This window comes from Orycteropus afer, unplaced genomic scaffold (assembly GCF_000298275.1).
Source record: "Orycteropus afer afer isolate SDZICR_OR568_19922 unplaced genomic scaffold, OryAfe1.0 scaffold00206, whole genome shotgun sequence".
NCBI classification, from domain to species: Eukaryota; Metazoa; Chordata; class Mammalia; order Tubulidentata; family Orycteropodidae; genus Orycteropus; species Orycteropus afer.
The window spans coordinates 5,308,208-5,322,540 of NW_006921793.1; the positions used below are offsets into that span (position 1 = coordinate 5,308,208).

Genomic DNA, 14,333 nt, shown 5'->3' on the forward strand with positions numbered 1-14,333 from the left:
CCTCATATTTCTCCCACAAGAGTGGCTGGTGTGCTCAGAAGACCAACCTTTTGGTTAGTAGCCAATACTTGGTTAGCACCTCGTACTTCCTGATTTCAACCCATACTAAAAGCTACAGTGATCAAAACACTTTGTACTAGTATAATGATATTAAGAGTCTCTTTAATAAAGGCTGCTGGGAAAACTGGATTTCTACATGCAAAATTATGAAACAGGATTCATACATCACACCATATATGAAAACTAATGCAAAATGGATCAAGGACCTAACTGTGAGAAGTACAATCCAAAACTCTTAGAAGAAAACACAGGTATTTGCTTTGGGACTTAGTTTTTAAACAGTGGATTCTTAGATATGACACCAAAAACACAAGCAACAAAAGACAAAACAGATAAATGGGACCACATAACAATTTAAAACTTTTATTCATCAAAGGATTTTAACAACAAAGTGAAGAGACAATTTACAGATGGGAAAAAAAAAATTGGGGGAACCATTTATCTGATAAGCGTTTAATATCCAGAATATGTAAAGAATTCCCACAATTTAACAACAAAAAGGCAACCCAATCAATAAGCAGAGGAAAGAGTTGAATAGACATTTTATCAAAGAGGATATACAAAGGGCCGACAAGCAATGAAAGATAATGAAAGATTTAATTATAATCATTATAGTGTTCAAATATATGAGATGAAATTTGTGGTTTAGTCAGTTTAATCATAGAAATAATTTTGACAATTACTGTATTTTTTAACCATTATTATTTACCTCTTTTATTATGAATTTTTTTTAAGATTAATTTTTTTCTGTATGTATTTTAACTTTATTTTGAGAAGAAATGCATTTGTAAAATTAGTTCAATCAGTTGCTGGTGTAGGGAATTTACCTGATTGTTGGATATGTCGTCATAATTTTAAATCTGTAAAAGACAATTCAGACCTTTTAGCTTCCCCAATATTAAACTATCATGTTATCCCTTCACCAATTACAAATTCTAGTGGGCCCAAAAACAAGCAATAAGAGTTAAACTGTGGTGCCCCTCCACGATGCCATGTCACCCAAATATTCCTTGTTCCAAACATTCAAGTGTACAACACAGTTACATATTGTAAAAAAGCAAAAGCAGTTAACCCCTAAGTTCCCTGTGTACAAAAAGGAGAATCAGGACTATGTTTTACTAAATATTACCCTGAGTCACTTCAGTATCTTGGTCATTGGTATATAAAATTGTTTAAGAACTGTAGACAAACCATATCCCAAATATGATTAATGCAATCATCCTACTTATGATAATCATTGTTCTGAGAATTATACTAAGTTAGAACTTAAGTTTGGAACACTTCAAACATGTAATAATAAATTTAGTTGAGAGATGGCTAACACATGTAAATTTTTCTCATCCTGAGTCTCATATCAATACTGTCATTTGTGCTCATTAAGGTTATGTGTTCCTATGTAGGTGTCTACTTACAATGATTTAAACAACCCCTTTCCTAAGGAAAGGGTCGCTATGAGTTGGAATCGACTCAATGGCAGTAGGTTTGGTTTGGTATTCCTACCAACAGTGCTTATGCATGGGCTGTTCTGTGTGTGTAGATGGATGGAAAATGTGAGGGCAATTCATGTTAGGATCACCTAGGATATCTAGAGATCTAGAATAGACAAGTATATAGAAACCAAAACTAGTTAATGATTATTAGAGGTGGAAGGTAAGAGAAAAGGGGGAGTCTTAACTCGGGGGCACTGAGTTTCTGTTATTCATGGTGGAATAATTGGGGAAAGAACAGTGGTGATGGTCACACAGCATGAGGAACGTAATCAACGTCAGTGAATTATACAGGTAAAAATTGCTGACTTGGTGAATGTTTAAGAAGCTCTGGTGACACAGTGCCTAAAGCATTTGACTGCTAACCAGAAGGTCAGTGGTTAAAGCCAATCTACTTCCTTAAAGATTTACTATTTCAGAAACTCAATGGGAGTCACTAGGAGTCAGAATTGATTCGGTGGCAGTGAATTTGGGTTTGTTTTTTTTTCGGTGAATGCTTTATTATATATAGTTTTACCACAATTAAAAAAATAAAGCAGCAGCAGGCAGCATTTATTTAGGGATCCATTAGCCTTTCAATTCCATGACTAGCTTGAATCAAAATCTTGTAGCAAACAATCATGAAGGTGGCCAAACCCTCAAACAAAAAAGAGAGAGAAGGCAACAGTCCTTTCATATAGACAGACACAATTGCTACGAGTGAGTATAATCAGCCCAGCTTGAAGCTGTCAGCCTCAGTTTTTCCTTACATAAATTTGAGGCCCACAAAAGTAAATGCAGAGTGTTTTAAAAGACAAACTTCTGCTACTTCTCTTTTACTGAAACTAAACTTACAATGACAACTTGAAAATCTGACAACCATTCAAGACTTTTTGTTGAATCACAGAGCCCTTGGAAGAACAAACTTGTAACTGATGTCAAGTCCAGGCTTCAGTGATGATAAAGAATTAAAGGACAGTCTCATCTCTTATAAGAGGTAATTAAAAAAAATAAACATTTGCTCACTTAAGGACTAATTGAACTAGACTCTTAATCAGGACTCAGATAATACAAATTGCCCCCAGAAAAACTTATGTAGTCTCTTTTACTGTCACATGCAAGCTAATCATTTTTCTTAAAAATTTTGCATGTCTTCTATTTTTAACAAACTTGTTTCTTTTTCTACAGATATGCTGTCGAGAAAAGACCTGATTTCTTTCTGTCTGTTTTCTCCCATTATCAAATGGCATATGTAGGTCAGCCTTCTTTATTTAGATCAGTGAGGTTTATCAAGTACCCCCCTCACCAATAGCACACATACACACCCATGCACACACACACACAAATTAAATCATGCCATTTCCTTATTCCCTGTGAGTAACATATAATGTATATACCGCATAGCATGCTTATCACATCCTTACCACATATATTCTTTAAGCATTTACTAGGTACAGGATCTACTGTGTCTGATTAGATTTTGGGAGCTTTGTTGTTGTTGTTTTCTAAGATGAAAAATCCCTGTCTTCAAAGAGAACAACTGTCTGGAGAATTAACAAAAGTTGCAGTAAGTTCAACAACTTATCAATAAGGATGTCAACACAGGTTTCAACTTCTAAAAAGAAAACAAACCAAAAAAAAAAAAAAAGCCTTTAATATCCTTTAAAACAAATACCTCATAATTTGGAGACAAGGAAACTCAGTCTCCGTCATATAAAGGAACTTAGGAGTGAGGGAGGCAAGATCAAAAGTCTGATGAGTGGAACCAGATGACAGGGCTATAAGCCAAGAAAAGAAAGATGACCTCAAAGAGTAACACCTTGGAAGAGGGAATTAGGCTGGCCCCAGAAGGTTGGTCAGATTTCAATAAATCAGAGAAGTCTGTTGGGGGTGGGAAAGGGTGGTGTTTAGGAAGGGGAAAGAATAAGAGCTGCCCAGAAGTGAAGATGTGATTTGCGTTCAGGGTCAAGCCATCTGAAACAGGGATCTTCTGTTTGGGGGCAGCAGGAACTAAGTTTGAAAGAAATAATAAGGCAAGACAGCAACTGTCCACAAATTTCATAAGGGGAGGTAGCTTAATGCAGAGGAGGGCATTTAAGCTTAGGGGTCAGGCAGGCCTGGGTTCTAGTCCTAGCTCAGCCCTACCTTAAAGCTGTACAAGCATAAGGTAATGACTTAAAAGCTCTTCCTACAGCTTCCCTCATTTGTACCAAGAGGATAACACCCACTACCTCTTATAACTCTTATGAGAGTTAAATGACCTAACACATGCAGTCAGCCAGTTGCACGTATTGGATATCTGCTGGGTATTAGGCACTGAACCAGGTGTTAGGATATGATGTTGTGTAGTTGTTATTGTTCTGTCAAGTCAGTTCCAATTTTCAGCATTATGATATAGGATATGACAGTGACAAAAACATAAGACGCCTTACTCCCAGAGTTCACACTCTACCTGTGGGCCAAAAATAAGCATGTAAACAACATAACTTTTTGGCATGGGATGCTATGCAAAAGTTGAAATATGGAGAAGTACGATAGAGAATGAGTTCTTGGTGATGCAAACCGTTAAAACACTCAGCTAACAACCAAAAAGTTAGTAGTTCAAGTCCACACAGAGGTCCTTCCCAGAAGAAAGGCCTGGTGAACTCTCTTCAAAACTCGGCCACTGAAAACGCTATGAAGCACAGTTTGGCTCTGTCAACACATGGGGCAGTCATGAGTTGGAATCCACTCCATGGCAACTGGCGGTAAAAAGTAACTATGGAAAATGCCCAAACATCTTAGCAAGATATGGGAAACCTTCAGTGAATGATCATTGCTTCCTCTCAGGCTCCCCAAAGTAAGGAATCCATACTTTATCTTCAGGAAATTAGAAGTGATAAAATCTTCTGAATAAAGCAATGACAAGATACAAATATAAGAAAATCACAATAATTATTTCTTGGGATGACTATCATTGATGATGAGGGTTTTTCTGCCACAACCAACTCCATGCCCCTGCTGCCCTATGGCTTCTCAGCTTCTACCACCAGCCACCTGCTTGCAATAGGCCTCTCCTGCTAACTCATCAACAGATACTAGGTACATTCTTGTCACCTGTGAGCATATCATTTCCACACACTTTTTTTTAAAAAAAAAAAAAACAGGGCTTCTCAAAAGCAGCAAAAAATGGCTACCATTTATTTCTCTGCTTTTCTCCACTCTTTTCTGTCTTGACACTGCTAATGAAAGTACATGAACTAAATAAACACTTTGGAAAAGGGACCATCTGCTTCATCCCATGAACGTCAGTATGAACAGTGTTTGTTTACAAGCAGGGTCATGTGGACAGGAGACATAAAACCTTCTCAGGAACCATAAGGAGTGAAGGCCCGAGCAAGAGAGGGAAGTGCTCTTAACTCTTTCAGAGCCCCAGCAGCCACTGAGTTTTATAATCTCTGGTTGGAGGAAAAGGCTGAATATAATGCATACACTACAGAATGAGGCTTTATTTAAATAGCACTTTCCACATACAGATGATAAAATGCTGTAAAAGAATTCGCTGTGAATATTATGTTTGCACTTTCCACTCTGCAGAGGAAATACCTAAAAAGACTGTCCAAGTTTACCAGACAAGTTAACAGCATAGGTGTGGTTGTGGAAATAGCTACAGAATGGAAAGTACTGTCATACTCACTGCACCAAGGCCCTTTAAAAGGTTAAACACTCAAAAGATAAAAAAAGGAGGCTATAATTTATGATGGGAGACAACCCTGGAGAGTCTGTGCCAAGAAGTATTGAGGGAATTTGCATTTAAAACGACTAGTTTTCTAACATACATTACTGTAAAACAAAAATAAAACCAAACAAAAAACCACAATAAGAGAAGATCCAGGAAATACAGCCCCCAGGGAAAGACAGAGTTCACAGAAGAGCTCTCCCTGAGGACAACTACAGTGACTTCTGGCCTCATGCCCCACTCATCTGCGTGACCAATATGAGGAAGCAATGAGAATTCGTTCACTGATGGCATCCAACCAAAGGAGGGAGCATATGTGGGCGAGGAGGACACTTCCAGGGTCAGACACTCAGCCTTGATGAATTAACAGCAAAAAAAAAAAAGAAAAAGAAAAAAGTGGAGCAAGGCTTTAAAGCAATTATGGAGCTCAGGGTTTCTTGCAGGAGCTCTGGTGGCGTAGTGCCTAAGGCATTTGACTGCTAACCAGAAAGCTGGCAGTTGAAACCCACAAGTCACTCCTCAGAAAGAAGAGGGGGCAACCTACTTCCATAGTGATACTGCTTTGGAAACCCCTTCCAACTGTGACCGGGCCAGGCTGTTTCCATTCTTAAAGAGCACAACCAGCCCCAGCAACGAAAATGCTGATGACACGAGGCTTTCTATAGCTGGTTAAGGAAAATACCTGCTGCTCATTGGTTGAGAAAGAACATTTTGACCCAACGATAAAAATATCAATGGATGAGGCATGTGAAAAATAATAATGACATTAATTCTACTTATGACTCTACTTATATAATAAACTCATTCTAAAATTCAGCCAGCAAACATTTAAGAAGCACCAACTACATGCCAGGGCACTAAGCTAGGTGCTAGGGACACATCGATGATAAGGCCATGTCTTCACCCTGAGAAGCCGGCAGTGTAGTGAGAAATACATAGCAATCGATACTACTGATCATAAGCTCGTATGAAGCTCCTTAATAGGTGCCAAGAGTTGTTCCAAACACCTTATTTTTATGAATGCTTTTTATTGTCCTAAGAGTAGGAAATAGGGTTAATTATTAACTTCACTTTACAGGTGAAAAAACTGAAGTACACAGAAGTTATCTTTTTCAGGGTGAGCAACTTGTCAGTAGGACAAGCTGGGATTTGAACCCAAACAGTCGGGCTCCACCCTGACAGTTTATGACCCAACAGCTCTACAAGGAGGGAGATAAAGTCTCAGTCACTGCCGAAGAGAGTCAGTATCCAGGTAAAACTGGCAGCCAAGTGGGGCCCTTAAAGGGTGTCTAGGCATTTATCACAGGAGCCCTGATGGCACAGAGGTTAAGCGCTCAGCTATTAACTGCAAGGTCAGTGATTCAAATTCACCAGCCACTCCATGGGAGAAAGATGTGGCAGTCTGTTTCTGTAAAGATTTACAGTCTTGGAAACCCTATGGGGCAGTTATACTCTGTCCCAGAGGGTTGCTATAAGTCAGAATTGACTTCAAGGCCATGGGTTGGGCACTCATCAGAGTTCCGGATGGCACAAATTGTAAGGTGCTCAGCTGCTAAGGGAAAGATTGGCAGCTTGAGTCTACTCAGAGGTGTCTCAGAAGAAAGGCCTGGATATCTACTTCTGCAAAATCAGTCCTTGTAAACTCTACAGAGCACATTCTACTGTGACTCACATGGGTGTCCATGAGTCAGACGTGACTAGATAGCAACAGATTACTGGTTAGAAATTTATCAAAGAAAGAGAAAAGTTTATGCCAGACTAAGCTACAAATGCAAAGGACAGAAACCAAATGATCAAGTACAGGCATATCTCATTGTATTGCATTTCACTTTATTGTGCTTCACAAATAGTGTGATTTTTAAAACTGAAGGTTTATAGCAACACTGTCTGCATGAACGAAGTCAATTGATGCCATTTTTCTAATAGCATGTGCTCACTTCATGTCTCTGTCTCACATTTTGGGAATTCTCACAATATTTCAAATTTCTTCATAATGCTACTACTCATTTAATAGACTACAGTGTAATGTAAACATAACTTTTATATGCACTGTTGTTGTTGTTGTTGTTATGTGCCGTCGAGTCGGATCTGACTCATAGTGACCCCTCCTTGGGTTTCTGAGGCAGTACCACTACAGAAGTAGATTGCCCCATCTTCCTTCTGAGAAGTGGCTGGTGGGGTTGAACCACCAGCCTTCTGGTTAGCAGTCAAGTGCCTTAGCCACTAGGCTACCAGAACTCCCTTATATGCACTAGGAAAGCAAAAAATGAGTGTGACTTGCTTTATTGCAATTTCACTTTACTGCAGTAGTCTGGAACTGAACCTGCAATATCTCCGAGGTATGCCTGTAAAATAATTTTAAAAGAAGAAAGTACAGTCAGGCTACTGCTTCTCAGGCAGGGCATTCCTATAAACAGACTAGTTAAATAGCAGCTAAGAGCAGAGTCTTGATATTCTTGGGTTTAGAGAAACTAAGGAACTGCAGGTGAACACAGTGTAATGCTCGCTGCAGTCAGAACACATAACAGCAGCTCTTGATTATTCCTCTGTCCAAACCACATGCAGGAACACCATTCAATAGGCTGTGCTGCAAGAGACTTCAGCTCAGAAATCCTAAACAGCACCAAATAGGAAATACTGCAACTAAATACCTCACTAAACCAGTCTGGCAACAAAGAGAAAAAATGGGGAAGGGGTGTGGGGAAGGGAACAAGTTCCAAAAGGCCTAATTATAACTGGACGGCAGGTGTTCTCCTCAATGTATTTTACAATTCTAGCAGATTAGCAATGGCTTTGTTCATCAGTATACTGAGAAGTTCCCATGCCCTTGAAAGATAGGAATTCCACAACAAGAAAATTAGAAAGACACAAAGGTTGTCTGCAGTGTGCAATCAATTGGCGGTTTTGAACAGCTATTCTGAGGTTTATCTTTCCCTGAGACACTTAATGTTAATTCATACTTTCTGAACAATGTTCTGTGAAATGAATATAATTTACTGAATCGTATCACATAAATGATTAAATGATGGGTTACAAAGATTAATGCCAACGATTAAATTTCGGTCTGTCTAGCCAACATGAATAATAGGCAGATAGTCTCCATTTAGAAAATGGGTTGTGTTCCCAAAGTTTGTTTATAAGTTAGCTGTTTGGAATTCCAAGGTTATTTTCTTCCTCCACAAAACAATGTTAGACATGGTGCTTTGCTGCTCAAGCCAAACTGAAAAATCTAAATGCATAGTATGTTAAGAATTCTATAAACCTTAACCAGTGCAAGGAGAATGATTTTTTTTGAGTAAAGTACAATCATAATTCTAGAGAATCAGACACACATATCCTACTTACTCTCTCGCCTTGGGAACAAGAAATCTTCCATGTGAACTTTCCCTTAACCTCTAGCAGGAGCTCTATGTAAGGAGAGGGTTGGAAAGAAGGCAGGAGGAGGGCTGGGATGAGGAAGCAGGGGCTCTGAGGAAAAAAAGCAGAACTATGGGGAAGAAAGAGAAGTGGGGGTATTTTAAAACAAACAGAACACACTGACCCTGTTATCCCCTTCCAGCTACGCTCCTCCTTCTGCTTCCATTTAGTCACCCTCTGTGGAATAAGGAGGTCTGGTGGCCCAGTGCCTAAAACATTTGATTGCTAACCAGAAGGTTGGTGGTTGAAACCCACTAGCCACTGTGAAAGGAAGATGAAGCAATCTACTTCTGTAAAGATCTACCACTGTGGAAACACAACAAACCAAAACTCACTGCCAACAAGTCGATTTGACTCATAGCAACCCCTCCTTGGGTTTTCAAGGTGGTATCTCTATGGAAGTAGATTGCCCACTCTTCCTACTGAGGAGTGGCTGGTGGATTTGAACTGCCAGACTTCTGGTTAGCAGTCAAATGTCTTAGGCACTATGGCACCAGAGCTCCCTTGGGAATGCAATGGGGGTCGTTTATGAGTCAGGATTAACTCAGTAGCAGTGGGTTTTTTTTTCTCCTTGGAATGGGTGCTTATACTCTCTTGCCTCCTTACCCATTTGCTCCCTCCAGCCTGGACACCTTAAGGTTATGGCTCAACAGCCCTCCCTGCTTTGTGCTGCAAAACCAGAGGCTCCCCAGCTGCTTCCTTCCCTCACTGCTCCCTCTTCCCAGCCCCACCCCCAAAGTCCAGGTAGGAGGAATGAGTATCACCAAAAACCTCTAGTGATGAATGGAGAAACAAGGGGCCTACCCATGCAGCCATGAAAAAGGAATGACATTCTGATACCTTGCAATGACATGGATGAACCCTAAAACACAATGCTGACTTCTTTTCTGTGAAATTTCCAGAAGAGTCAAATCCACAGAGACAGAAAGGAGATGGGTAGTTGTCTTCGGTTGGTAGACCAAGGGAGAAATGTTTCTCTCTGGGGTGACAAAAATGTAGAAAAACTGATCATGGTGATGGTTGCACAGCTCTGTGAATATACTAAAAACCATTCAACTCTATGGTTTAAATGGGTGAATTGTGGAGTGTGTAAATTGTACCTCAATAAAGCTATAATTATTTTAAAAAAAAAAATGGAAATAGTAAAAAAAAGAAAAGGGGGAGGGGTGTAAATGCCAAGGACAGGGGCTCTAACTGGTTGGAGATACAGAGGCCAAGGCTACTGGTTCATTCCTCTCTGTGCCAGGTCCTTGCCACCCCTTGTTTTCTTCCCTGGCCCCTGAGTTAGCAGGACTCTTCATTGCTAGGGCAACTCAGTGGGCTTAGATCAGGGTTTTTCAATACCATCCAACCCTCACCCACAGAGGATAAGAACATGGCTGTCAACTTCTCTCCTGCTCTCACAACATTAAAACACACATACAACTCTTTAATGTTTTTTTGGGATTTTTCTTGCCAAACCTAAAGAAGAGGGATGGATGGACATGGACACACACACACACACACACACTGCAAATATGAAAGAGAAACTATGATAAGCAAATGAAACTACAAAGTCATATTTCCCTCCAATACAAACATTTAGCAAATATATTCATATATATTAATATACATATATATATTTGTGTATGTAAAATCATAATAATCAAGTCACAAAGTCATTAGTACCACCATCAATTATTCACATATAAATCTAAAAGTCAGAAAGTCAGATGGACCAGAAGCAGAATGAGTTAGAGGAGTGTGTTGAGGATTTGGAGAAAGGTGCTGAATACACAGACCCTGTCCTGTCTGCCACCTCATCACTGACACACAGGAATGAGATTGACCTCCCATGACATAGGCTGCCCACACACTGGAGTTCACAGATAAATTCCCAACTTACTGGAACTTCAAATGCTTCCTGGGTGTCATCCAGCATCTGGATTTTGATGGACATGAGTTTTCCTGAAGGTGTTGGGGGAGGCTTCTGTCCATGTTCCAAGGTACTGATCCCCGAATTCTCTGGGGCTCCTAGTCGCGATCCTGGAGTTGGCCTCTGCTCTATTTCTCCCATGATTAAAGTAGCTTATATAATATCTGGAGGAAGCAATGAGAGAGAAAATACATCAGAATAGGAGAACGTTCAAACCACCTAAACAATATCTGAAGGAGCCCTGGTGGTGCAGTGGTTATAGTGCTTGGCTGCCAACCAGAAGGTTGATGGTTCAAACCCACTAGCCTCTCCATGGGAGAGAAAGATGAGGCAGACTGCTTCCATAAAGATTTATAGCCTTGGAAGCCCCATGAACAGTTCTACCCTGTCCTAAAGAGTCACTATGAGTCGTAGTTCACTTGACACCAATGGGTTTCTTTTTTTAAAAACATTTGTCACCTTCTAACTTTAATTAAGGTATGGTGGCATACTGCCTAAGGCACTTGACTGCTAACCAGAAGGCTGGCAGTTCAAACCCACCAGCCACTCCTTGGAAGGAAGATTGGCCAATCTACTTCCATAGTGATACTGCCTTGGAAACCCAAGGGGTCGCTATGAGTCAGATCTGACTCGATGAGAGTGAGTTTGGGGTTTTTGTTTTGTTTTTTTTTTGGAACTGTCATTATAGAATTTTCCTGAATTATCTTTCATTATGAATTTATCACACAAGGATAAAATATTTAGGATTTTTTTTTCCTTCATAGAAATCAAGCCCAGTGGGGCTTTGGCTCATTCAGTCACATAATGTCACCTTTAAATATGTGAATATTTTTACATATTTTATTCTTTTGAATATTTTTGCATGTTGTTGTTGTTATGTGCCGTTGAGTCAGACCTGGCTCATAGCGACCCCTCCTTGGGTTCCCGAGGCAGTATCACTATGGAAGTAGATCGCCCCATCTTCCTTCTGAGGAGTGGCTGGTGGGTTTGAACTGCCAGCCTTCTGGTTAGCAGTCAAGTGCCTTAGGCACTATACTACCAGAGCTCCCATTTTTGCATAGTGTTGCACATTTTATTCTTTTTTAGTTTTACAGTCACATTTACATTACTTACATTATAAATGCTGTTGTGTTTGACATATTATTATTATTCAGTGTCTACAATGAGTGAGGCATTGCTTTCACATGCCTGGAGTCTAGTGGGAAGATGATAAACAATGTATAAGCCATATCATTAACATATGCATTAATTACCTTTTATGGACACAGCAAGATGCTAAGTACAGTAGGTATTACAAAGATAAATACATAGACCACACACTGTGACTGTCAAGCTTATAATCTGGTTGAGGAAACTAAACACATTCAGACCAACATAGGAAAATAAGGTAGGGTCTTTTCTCCATTTCTGCTACTTGCTTCTATTACAGTAACCTCCTAATGCATTTCCTTCCTATTCTCCTTCTCTCAACTATACCCCCTTTCCAAAGAAGCCATTTAATATACTGTATGTAATACTGACAAAAGAAACCCTGGTGGCACAATGGTGAGGTTGCTAACTGAAAGGTTGGTAGTTCAAACCCACCCAGCAGTTCTGATAGATCTGGTGATCTACTCCCGTAAAGATTACAGCCTAAAAAATCCTATGGGCCAGTACTACTCTGTCATATTGGGTCACTATAAGTCGATCAAAAATTAACTCAGTGGTAACTTACAATGGCAATATTGACAAAGTTATTTTCCTACCAACAAAATATAACCATCTTTCATCTCTAAACAGTTCACTCCTCTCTCAGGGCAAACTGCACTGCTCTCTTTCCTCCTCCTCCTCCCTCATGGTGCTGCCTAGCTAGCCCATGCTGGCAGAATGTCTTACTGTCCTTCCACCCAGGAACATCTACTCCTGCTTTAAACTTCAGTTGAAACATCACACCCCCAGACCATAGAGCAACCTTATGTGGCCCCCTCTGTGTTCATGATTCTCTTAAAGTTTCATCACGGCGCTGGATCCTATATGCATTTGCCTATTTATTTCCACCACTACACAATAATTAGGAGCTCTGGTAGCACAGTGCCTAAGGCATCTGACTGCTAACCAGAAGGCTGGCGGTTCAAACCCACCAGCCACTCCTCAGAAGGAAGGTTGGACAATCTACTTCCATAGTGATACTGCCTCGGCAACCCAAGAAGGGGTCGCTATGAGTTGGGTCCAACTTGATGGGACACAACAACAACACAATAATTATCCTAAAAAACAGGAACCAGATCCTACATATTCTTTGTACCTCAGCACCCACCTAGACACAATGCCTGGCACAGAGTGAACTTCGATAATGGTTGCTTAATGACTGGACCTGTCAAGCACATTTACACTATGACAGGAGCACAGAGGGATGAGCATTCGATGTGACATGAAGCGGCAAAGAAAAGGTAGGAACTGAACTGAATTTAGTCTCAAAAGTTGGAGAATACTTGGAAGGAGAAAGGAGAGACAAAGAAAGAGTATTCCAGGGAAGTGGACAGCATAAACCAAAGCTTGGGGACAGAAATAAAATGGAAGATGGGAAGAAGAGTGAGAATTAATGCTAAAGAGTTAAAGATGCATTTTGAAAAACAGGTTGGAGTCAGACTACAAAGGACCTCAAATGCCTAGCTGAAAAATAGAATCTTTACCCTGTAGGCAGTAGGGAGCCACTGGCATGAGAATAATAGAAAGAAGAATTAACAAATATAACAAAAGCAGAACTTTCAAAAATGAACCTGAAAATGGTACACAGTATGGACTGGGCAATGAGGGATAGGAGGGAGGCAAGGGGGGCATCTAGTTACAAAGCTATTTCAACAATTCATGCTTGAGGTGACAATGTGCCTGTGGCAATGGAAATAATAAGGTGATGCTATAAAACCTACCTTTATGTCAAATTTAACCTGATGTTGTAAATGGTTAACCACTGAAAAAAGGAGATAAAAGTATAAGAATAATCAGAAAGGTTTCAGTAAGTGCAGAACAGAGGAAGTAGGAAGGGAAGGAGAAAGTTGAGATTGGGCCATTATTTAGGGTTATAAAAGGACATGCTGGTAGAGAGGCGGAGGTGAATTTGGGATGTGGGTTCAGAGTCCACCTGGCTATGCAAGTAAAAGCCATGAGACCAAGTGAAAGGGGAGAACATGGAACAAAAAGTGCCCCAAGAGCAAGCATGCCAGTCCTGAAGGTCAATGCAGGAACACAAGATGGGAAAGAGGAACAGGAACAACAACCCAAGAGACATGTACTGACAAAAAATAGCTGAGGAAGGGGCACAAAAGGTGTCAGCTATAGTGAGCCACACAGAACTAAGTGCTGGCTGGGTCGGTCTTATGCTTTTGAAAATAAGTCAACCCTTGAGCTCTTTCCTTCAGGAAAAATCATCACAGTTATAAATCTTATTGTGTAGGTTACCTGATTGTTTTGTTACCTGATTTATTTTCATCCTCCAACTGAAGAGTCAGATTCCCAAAAGTTTCCCAATAAATTCCACATGGGAATGCCTACACCTCCCTCAGATCAGAGGACTGACCCTGAGCTTAGCAGATCAGAAACTAGCGAGTCACATGAACAACTTGAGTCACTGTCTCAAATCACCATGGCCTAAAAAGATGGGTCCTTTGATCAGACAGGGGAAGAGTTATGATCATCATCAAACAACCACCATTTACTACTTTTTTGTCCCAGATTCATTTTCCCCACCAACTTTGCACCAAAATCTATTAGTGATTAT

At 40.2% G+C, this 14,333-nt stretch overlaps 1 protein-coding gene across 1 annotated transcript in view; it reads right to left on the reverse strand.

Annotated features, from left to right (window-relative positions):
- The window catches only part of FARP1 (FERM, ARH/RhoGEF and pleckstrin domain protein 1), a 402,545-nt gene extending 391,828 nt beyond the window's left edge, over nt 1-10,717 (reverse strand). The window contains exon 1 of the mRNA XM_042781959.1: nt 10,547-10,717. Within this exon, the coding sequence (XP_042637893.1) occupies nt 10,547-10,717 (171 nt within the window). The remainder of the gene's footprint in view (nt 1-10,546) is intronic.
- Nucleotides 10,718-14,333: the final 3,616 nt, after the last annotated feature.